The 9,780-nt window shown below is 41.4% G+C and overlaps 1 protein-coding gene and 1 long non-coding RNA gene across 2 annotated transcripts; both read left to right on the top strand.

Annotated features, from left to right (window-relative positions):
- The first annotated feature begins 1,760 nt into the window (after positions 1–1,760).
- LOC138964006 (uncharacterized) lies at positions 1,761–3,732 on the top strand. Its single transcript, XM_070335880.1, has 2 exons — positions 1,761–1,926; positions 2,967–3,732. Exons 1-2 carry the CDS (start codon positions 1,885–1,887, stop codon positions 3,318–3,320), a joined length of 396 nt encoding a protein of 131 aa, XP_070191981.1. The 5' UTR covers positions 1,761–1,884; the 3' UTR covers positions 3,321–3,732.
- A 533-nt stretch (positions 3,733–4,265) lies between these two features.
- Positions 4,266–9,380, top strand: LOC138964007 (uncharacterized). Its single transcript, XR_011454983.1, has 2 exons — positions 4,266–4,589; positions 8,988–9,380. It is a non-coding gene; the product is annotated as an uncharacterized lncRNA (long non-coding RNA).
- Positions 9,381–9,780: the final 400 nt, after the last annotated feature.

The following is a 9,780-nucleotide window of genomic DNA, read 5'->3' as shown; positions in this document are numbered from 1 at the left end:
AGGAGTGGGGTTTTTTTGAATGGATTATAACTGGATGAGTTGAATAAAAAATGAAGGCGATTAATTGGGGTGTTTTTGTTCGTGTGTGTTATTCAATGTTAGGTGTCTCTTGTGAGTTTGAGAAATCACTGGCTTGTTCCGTTGATAACGAATGCGCACACCAACACTCGTCGTTGAGAGTAAAACTCGTTATATTTTCTGATGTTGGAAAAGAAGGAAGCGGGGTTGAGGTTCATTACCACTACTGCTACTACTACTAGCGTTGTTCTAAGTTAACTGTTATATGATCTTGCTAGAATCTATGGTTTTAATGTTAAAAAAGTGTGTTTTTATTCATAGTGGAAACGTAAAGCGCGAAGACATGGTAGCGAAACAATATCTCTTTTTATACTCCAGGGCTAAAAGAGCCTGGCTTTTCAAAGAGAAGGTACCACACCAGTATAGATGGTTCAAGTGCATGACTGCTGTCCAACGAAATCCTCACGCACCACCCTCACCACGTACCTCCTTCTCCCCTTATACCCCTGCCCCCTAATCCCAGAGAGAGAGAGAGAGAGAGAGAGAGAGAGAGAGAGAGAGAGAGCTTTTAGTTATGCGCTATAGAAATCTCCTTAATAAATAAAAGAGAGAGAGAGAGAGAGAGAGAGAGAGAGAGAGAGAGAGAGAGAGAGAGAGAGAGAGAGAGAGAAACGTTGCACCAGATGTAAGCACTCCTCATTGTTTTGGGTATAAAACACACATCATTCAAGTCACCGAACAAGTTGGCACACAGGCAGACACCCCCTCCCCAACACACACACACACACACACACACACACACACTGTCCAAACGCCCCGGTCAAGAGGATTAGGTTAAATTTTAATGAAACCCAATTTCTATTTTTTTTAAATTAACAATAACAAATGCAGCAAATTGCACGATTCGTGCTTACCTCGGATAAGATTTGTCGGCATTTTCGAGAGAGAGAGAGAGAGAGAGAGAGAGAGAGAGAGAGAGAGAGAGAGAGGGAGAGAGAGAGAGAGAGGGCAATTAACTGCGACGCTCCAAGCTTTTACATTTAGTTTGTCAGCGCATTGATTAGCCTTGGTCTCTCGGTTTTGACGTCAGCTTTCTATGCTAGTTTTGTGTCTATCTTCTAATCTTCGTTTTCTTTCTTCTTTTCTCTTGCTTGTGTTCTTTTATCTTTATTTGCTTGAGAAAACCCGCAGGTCGAAACTGTCATTTACTGTCACGTACTTTTAAAGAAGGGTTGGTCCTCCCCAGATAGAGGATCTACTGTCATAGCAATTTATCATATGCAAGTATAGTGTTGGCTAATGAGATGGTTCGCACACACACACACACACACACACACACACACACACACACACTCCCTCTTACACTGCATGCGCGCGCCTCTGCACCACCATCCTCTATCATACAAGCTTGTCCGTTTAAGCTCTTTGCTCACACTGACACACACACGCGCGTGCGCACGCGCCAATAACCATATCCATTTACATACATATTAATCAGATAGTGAGGGTTATAAATCATGTGTCAGCGAGTGTCACATTTAGGAGAGAACACACATTTTGAATAACTCTTGGCTTTTTGCTGAAGAAGAGTACACTTCACCACCACGGAAAAGCACAGATAAGAGCAACACACACCCACACACAAACACACAAACACACACATTCACAAAGACACACAGATACACACACGCACGCTGGCACAGATGAACGTGCGCAGATAGTACGTACATATAAGCAAACGAAACTGGGACAGAAAGATTACGAGTGAAAGATCTGGGCCATACTTGTCTGCTAAAAAAAAAAAATAAGCGTAGTGGAGGTACAACATCTCTGATTCTACAGACACCACACCGAGCCTTCAACATAATGACTTATCTTCCGCTACTTCTTCTCGTGCTTCTAGCTCCGGTAAGTAAGCTTACACATAATTATGTGCGTTTTCTTTGCCCCGAATAATTGAGAGTACGCTTTTTTAGGTTTCACTCTATCTGTCTGTCTGTCTATCGCTTTGTTTGTCCGCACATAGATCTCTGGTTGCAAGTACTTGATGGGCTGACCGTTGCTGGTCCTGTTTCTCTGTCTCGTTCTAAAGAATAAAGTTCAATCATCATCAGGCCTAAAAATAAAATAGGTGTGGTTACGGTAACCCGACCTACCCTATTTTTAGGGGCCGATCCTATAACTTTTTATTACATTTGTCAAAACAAAAAAAACCAACAAAAAACGAGTGCAAAAAACGCAATGAAAGCGAAAGCGCCCGTGTCGCACACTTATTTCCCTGTCAAGTAGGTTTAATTTGTACACATTAGAAAAAAAAGTTTTAAAAAAAAAGTGATTGCCTACCTACCTACCCTATTTTTTTTGGCTATGTTACCGTAACCACACCTATTTTTTTTTTTGGCCTCATCATCATCATCATCATCATCATCTCTCTCTGTCTCCGTATGTCCCATTATCTGCACCTCTCTTTTCTGCATTATGCGACTGTTGTAGCCTACTCTATCATCCTTAATTGTGCCATATTATTTTGACGGGTAAGTTGTTTTTCGTCTTTGTTTTTTGTGAGTGAGTTGGTTAGTCAGTTGGATAATTAATCAGTTAGTTGCACCCAGATTGCTGTTTATTTTAGCGGTTCTCTTGGTGGCTCGGAACTTCCTATTTTTAAGGGAGGGGACTTGGGGGGGGGGGGGCATTGGTTATCGGGGCATAGCGCCCAGCAGACACACCGGGCTGCTCTTAACAGGACAGGTTACTGCATGCAGAATGTACCTCTCAGTCTCACTTTTAAGCTTTCATTGCCAACCAATTTGGCCAAGGCATATCTCACGACTTAGCCATACAAAGTTTTATCTTGAATTTTCTTATCAGGCTTTTAATCTGCTTTAACGCATGCACTGGTTTTCCATCTTTTGTACACTACACTTTACACAAAAACGCACTCTCCACAGGCTTTGGGTCAGCTGGTCGTGGACAAGGATCAGCTTCTGCACCTCAAAGAGCAGTCACAGAACGAAGGCACGTGTCAACCGACCTGCAACACTGGCGAGTGCTGCGTCCGCGTTGGCCTAGCCGTCACCAGCCGCAAGCGAGCCGTCGGCGGTGACCTTCTCGGGGGGTCAAGGCTGCCCGGAGGCATCGGTGGAGGATCATTATTCCGTCGTTTCTGCCAGCCGCTGAAGCAGCAGGGAGAGAAGTGTCTGCTGAGGAACCAGCAGCAGGAATGGTGCGACTGTGCTCCCGGTCTCACGTGCACCTTCAGCGAGACAGCCTTCCTCAACAACTTCTTCGGCGTGTGTCAGTAGGATGACACAATGTTCGGTACATGAAAAAAGGTTGACTGCCTTTACCGTACTGCACCCCCCGGTCGGCCACTAAAAGTGACGAAGGAAACAAAATTGAATCTGTCTCGAATAGCTGAACTGATTCAAGGGATATGGAAACCCAACAACTAGCCAACAAATCGGTCCATATCTTTCTTCCTCTCCCGTAGGCTGAGAATATTGTCTATAGCCTCTCGGCCTCCCAGTCTCCCGTTCACAAAACGATATGTAAGTTTAAGGCAAAACTAATTAAAAATAAAAAAAACGGATGGTTCCCATGAAAACCTTGAGGTAACCGCACACAGTGAGATGATAATATGAATTTAAAACAATGCTGTTCATTTCAACTTTGGCGGCCATGTTTCTCAAATAAATTAATGCATTCATTTTGAAATGTGCGCTTTGAACTTCCACTGATGAAACGGATGCATACTGTAATATCGTGTTGCTCGCGCACGCATGCAAGTGTGTGTGTGTGTGTGTGTGTGTGTGTGTGTGTGCGTGTCTGTGTGTCTGTGTGTGCGTGCGTTTGTGTGTGTGTTTGTGTTTGTGTGTGTGTGTGTGTGTGTGTGTGTGTGTTTGTGTGTGTTTGTTACGTGCGTGCGTCTGTGAGTGCAACTCGGGCGTTCGTACGCTTGTATCAGCCGAAGCATCTGCGTTCTGAACTGCATGCAATCTGGGAGAGAAATAGTCAACAAGACGAAAACAATTGCACAGATGACACACTTCCAGATCATAGAGATACCTTTCTTGTATTGTGAACATAACAACTTAAAGACACTGTGTATTTATCTTAAGGTAGACCTTTGAATCACCTGTCTTCACTTTGAAAAACAACAACAAAACAGGGGCAAGACTGAAGATAAGAGCACGACATGGCATGATTATTTTCTAGCGCACGCGCGCGCGCACACACACACACACACACACACACTCACACTCATTCAAACACACACACGCGCGCGCACAAGTACCCATGCACACGCACGCACGTACGCACACACACACACTCACACACAAAGTTGTAACCACCCACACACACACACACACACACACACACACACACACACACACAGAGTAAACAACTCAGTGTCAAGGACAACATTGTATGACCCTTACATCTGCAAGTTTACATTTGGGATAAATAAAAAGAGCACAAACAACAGATGTCATTCGACCACAATTAAAATAGTATTGTCGATGCCACTGAAAATGTTTTTCAAGTTTCTTCTTCTTGGGCTCTTGGCCAGTGTAAGTATGCCACTCTTTCACGTTTTTTGGAGATAACACTTTTCTTAACTTTTGTATGTTTATTCTTTGTTTGAATATCGAGACTGTAACATTTCTTGGCTTTGTTCTCTCCTTTTAATTAATTTGTTTGAAGCATTGAGCTTAGACAGAAATTCATACAACTGTGGCCGAGATGATATTTCTACTTTGTTTATTTCCCTGTTTGTTAGTTCATTCGTTTGAAGTTTAGCCTCTGACACTTTTCTCAGCCTTTTCTTCGTTCTCTTGAAGCATTTTTTTGTTTTGATTATCTCCCTTTCCTTTGTTGGATCTTTTGAAGTGCATCTTGTTTCTCTTCCTTTTCCTATTTCTGAATGTTTTGTCTCCCTGTTTCTATTGTTCGATTCTTCAAAGAAACTATAGGCTCTACCAGTCCTTGTTCTCTGTCTCTTTCTCTTTTTCTCTCAGTGCGAGAAAATGTAAGTTTTACGCCCTCACGGCAAAGCCATTAGGGGCAAGTTACACGGGAAATCCCGGCTTTGTATGAAAATAAAAAATAAAAATGCGGGGGGGGGGGGGGGGGGGGGGGGGATGTAGACAGCTGGCTGCCGGCTGCTAGAGGAGACCTGAAATGGGCTAGGGACCGGGTTGGGTCGTCTTGGGTCAGTGCTGAAATGGTTACTTTTTTGGCTGTTGGCCGAACGGACACCCGGGCTTCATATTTTTGCATGCATGTATTCGTGTTTCCAAGGCCTGAGGCTTTCGCTGTGACCCTGGGATCTTTATCGTGCGCATGTGTATGCGTGCACACGGGGGTGTTCGGACACCGAGGAGAGTCTGCACAAAGTTGACTCTGGGACACACATCCCGCGCCGAACTTGGGGGTTGAACCCACGCTGATAGTAACAACCGGTTTTAAAGCCAGCGCCTCTACCGACTGGGCAAGCTCCCCCCCCCCAATTTGTTGGGGTCAAGAAGTTCCATGGAGGGCGGGGGGTATGGAGTAACACATAGTGTTTTGCTCAGAACATTCCCACCCATGCTCTCTCAGTGCGGTCGACCTGATTTCCTTTATGTTTGCAATGAGTGTGAGTATGCGTGTATGCATTCGGGCATGCGTGTGTGTGGGCGCAGGCGAACTGCATGTTTACCCCCCCCCCCCCCCCACCGCCACCCCCTCACACACACACTCATATCTATGCCAATACTGCAAGCAATATTGCAAATGACTTAACTCAAAAAGATTTTTTTTACATGTGAATTGTTACACAGGGTTTACGGTAGGTACCTTTCTACGTTCTTATAAACAGGTTTCCGCACAGGTTTTTCAACACTAGACCATGTTTTTACTTTGCATTGTATATTAAACTTTTTTCTCAACAAAAAGAAGCGACTGTTTTGTGCATTTGTAGACTATGAAAAAGCGTTTGATAAAGTTCGCCGTGCATTTCTATGGGAGAAATTAGTTAGTTCTGATGTTAATGGGAAGTTTTTAAAAACTGTAAGAAATTTGTATGAAAATGCCAAATCTTGTGTTAAAGTTAATAGTGAGTGCTCTGGATATTTTCCCAGTTTGTGTGGAGTTAGACAAGGGGAAAACTTGTCACCGTTGTTTTTTGCTCTATTTTTAAATGATCTAAAGCATTTTCTGTTGGAAAACAGTAATGGTTTACAATCTATGTCAAGAGAGGCTATTGTGGCTGGAATGGATGATACGGATGTAAATGCTTTGTTTCAAATGTTTTTATTACTGTATGCGGATGATACTGTGATCTGCTCAGAGTCGGAAAAAAACCTGCAAGAATGTTTAAACAAAATGCACGAATACTGTTTAAAATGGCGTCTAAATATTAATGTAAACAAAACGAAAGTTATAGTTTTTTCCAGAGGTAAAATTAGAAATAAACCACTGTTTACGTACAATGGCAATTTAATCGAAGTAGTGTTTGATGTAATGTACTTGGGCCTTAAGATTAATTATAATAATACATTTTCAGTCGCACAGAAGAATCTATATGATCGTGCCTCAAGGGCAATGTTTGTTCTTTTGCGCACTTGTAGACAATTGTCACTACCTGTGGACATACAAGTTGACCTGTTCGATAAAATGATTGCTCCAATTTTATTGTATGGATGTGAAGTATGGGGTTTTGGTTCCTGTGAACTTGCTACTAAACTTCAATTGCGTTTTTATAAAATTGTTTTCAGACTAAAAAAATCAACTCCAAATGCTATGATATTTGGTGAACTTGGAAGATATCCACTAGATGTTAATATGAAATGTAGAATGCTTTGCTATTGGTATAAACTGATTAGTCCTATTCATAAAAATAAATTTTCAAGTATTGTGTATTGCTTTACTTATATATTGTATATCAACAAGATGATTGAATCCAAGTACTTATGTTTCATTGAAAAAACCTTAAATGAAATTGGTCTCTCTGGCCTTTGGACTTCTCAAGAAAATATTCAATACTCAAGCACATGGTTTAAAAAGAAAGTAAAAAGAAGTCTATATGACCAGTATATCCATAAATGGTTTACAGAAATTGGAACAAAAAATATGTTTTGGAATTATCGAATGTTCAAAGATATTTTTGCATGTGAAGACTACGTCACAACCCTGCCATATCAGCAATGTGTTTCAATGATGAAGTTTAGAACATTAAACAACAATTTACCTGTACAGAAAGAACGTTATCTTAACATCCCGAGGTCAGAAAGAACTTGCACCAAATGTGTATCGCATGACATAGGTGATGAATTCCATTATTTATTTGTCTGTGATTTTTTCAAAGAAGAAAGAGCTGAGTTGTTACCACCTTACTATTGGAAAAAACCTAATGCACTTAAATTTAAAAAGTTGTTTGCTACTAAGAAAAAGAAATTGCTAAAGAATATTTTGGACTTTACTAATAGAATTTGTAACAGTTTTTCATAAATTTTTTATTTTTTTATTTTTTATTTATTTTTTATTTTTTATTTATTATATTAGCATATATCATGATTGTATTGATTGTATTTATTGTTCAAAATGCCCCCATGGGTTATGGACCAATAAACTTGAACTTGAACTTGAACTTATATGTATCACTAAAGCCTTACGTCCCAATCAACATGTATTCAGCCAACTGTTTAAAACAAAACAAACAAACAAGTCGCGTAAGGCGAAATTACTACATTTAGTCAAGCTGTGGAACTCACAGAATGAAACTGAACGTAGTCCGCCGCTAGTGCAAAAGGCAGTGAAAGTGACGAGCCTGTTTGGCGCGGTAGCGGTTGCGCTGTGCTTCATAGCACGCTTTACTGTACCTCTCTTCGTTTTAACTTTCTGAGCGTGTTTTTAATCCAAACATATCATATCTAAATGTTTTTGGAATCAGGAACCGACAAGGAATAAGATGAAATAGTTTTTAAAACGATTTCGGAAATTTAATTTTAATCATAATGTTTATATTTTTAATTTTCAGAGCTTGTTTTTAATCCAAATATAACATATTTATATGTTTTTGGAATCAGGAAATGATGAAAAATAAGATGAACGTAAATTTGGATCGTTTTATAAAAAAACATATTTTTTTTACAATTTTCAGATTTTTAATGACCAAAGTCATTAATTAATTTTTAAGCCACCAAGCTGAAATGCAATACCAAAGTCCGGCCTTCGTCGAAAATTGCTTGGCCAAAATTTCAATCCATTTGATTGAAAAATGAGGGTGTGACAGTGCCGCCTCAACTTTTACAAAAAGCCGGATATGACGTCATTAAAGGTATTTATCGAAAAAAAGAAAATAACGTCTGGGGATATCATTCCCAGGAATTCTCATGTCAAATTTCATAAAGATCGGTCCAGTAGTTTAGTCTGCATCGCTCTACACACACACACGCACACACACACACACACACACACACACACACACACACACACACACACACACACACACACATACACCACGACCCTCGTCTCGATTCCCCCTCTATGTTAAAACATTTAGTCAAAACTTGACTAAATGTAAAAACGGTTCAGAACCCGCATAAAGAAGGCACTTAATTACACACTAGCCCGCGGAGAAAGATATCAGTTTGTAGACCAAACACATTTCTTCATTATTCTCTGCATGGGAAATTCTTGGTTATAAAAGTACATAACTTGAAATCAGGGCTGAATCTGAGGGAGGGTCTTGGGTACCGTAAGCCCCCCCACCCTCCACATTCCCCATCCACCTGGCAAATGTACCTTTTTTTTAAGTAGAGCCCCAATAAATTAATACCACTTTAAAATGCGAAATTTCAACAGAATCTTGGGGGCAAGGCACCTCCACCCCCCCCCCCTTTTTCCACTCCAACACCAAGTTCGGCTCTGGAAATATTAGCCCTACTATCTCCCAATCTTCTAACTCTACACATCAAACTCAACAGGTCTTCGCCCAAGAGATCACAGACACGCAGCACAACAATCTCCCGAAGGAAGAAGGCGCGTGCAAACCGGCGTGCAAGGACGGAGAATGCTGTGTCCGCATCAACATGTTCATCAACAGCCGAAAGCGAGCGTCACCTATGCTCTCCGACGTCAACTCCCCCTTCGCACATTACTACTGTAGGGCCTACAAGCAAGCGGGAGACAGGTGCTCCCTGAGAAGGAGCCGACAGGAGTTGTGCGACTGTGCACCGGGCCTCACGTGCAATGTCAACGAGCGAGAGACCGGTGTGCTGAAGAACGTGTTGGGTCTTTGTCAGTAACTCCAATTGCCAGAAGATGCTAATACTCTTTGAGAAAGTTTCCCAAAGCAAAATAAAGTGCACGGAACATTACCGAATATTATCGATGACTTAATTGTTTCCAGTGGTGCAGTACGTCACCCGACTGTGATGACCTTGATTAAGTAACCGTTTCAGGACGTTCTGGTTTCTTTTCCATCATAAACCAATCTGGCATCAAATTTTCAATTCAAGTTTATTATCTGAACGCACAACATAAAGGAATGTGTCTTTTGGTTCGTATACACACACATTACATCACATCATCACATCAGTTCAACACTAGCTACGCTTGATAAAAATGTAATCAAGAAAAACCGAAGTTTGCGGTAGGTTTTCTCTGTGAAATTCGCTTTATCTAGTGTGCGTCGTCTGTCCTAGCCCCCTACCTTGCTCAATCCCTCCATCCTAACTGGCCAACCCCCCCCCCCCCCCCCCCCTTCATGCGGCACCC

This window comes from Littorina saxatilis, linkage group LG4 (assembly GCF_037325665.1).
Source record: "Littorina saxatilis isolate snail1 linkage group LG4, US_GU_Lsax_2.0, whole genome shotgun sequence".
In the NCBI taxonomy this organism is placed as follows: domain Eukaryota; kingdom Metazoa; phylum Mollusca; class Gastropoda; order Littorinimorpha; family Littorinidae; genus Littorina; species Littorina saxatilis.
The sequence above is the reverse complement of the archived record's forward strand: the minus strand, read 5'-3'. Positions and strand labels throughout refer to the sequence as shown.

Excerpts from the sequence above, each read along its gene's own strand:
- LOC138964006 (XM_070335880.1), top strand. The coding sequence starts at position 1,885 with ATGACTTATCTTCCGCTACTTCTTCTCGTGCTTCTAGCTCCG. Across the intron at positions 1,927-2,966 it reads TTCTCGTGCTTCTAGCTCCG|GCTTTGGGTCAGCTGGTCGT; the intron begins GTAAGTAAGCTT and ends CACTCTCCACAG.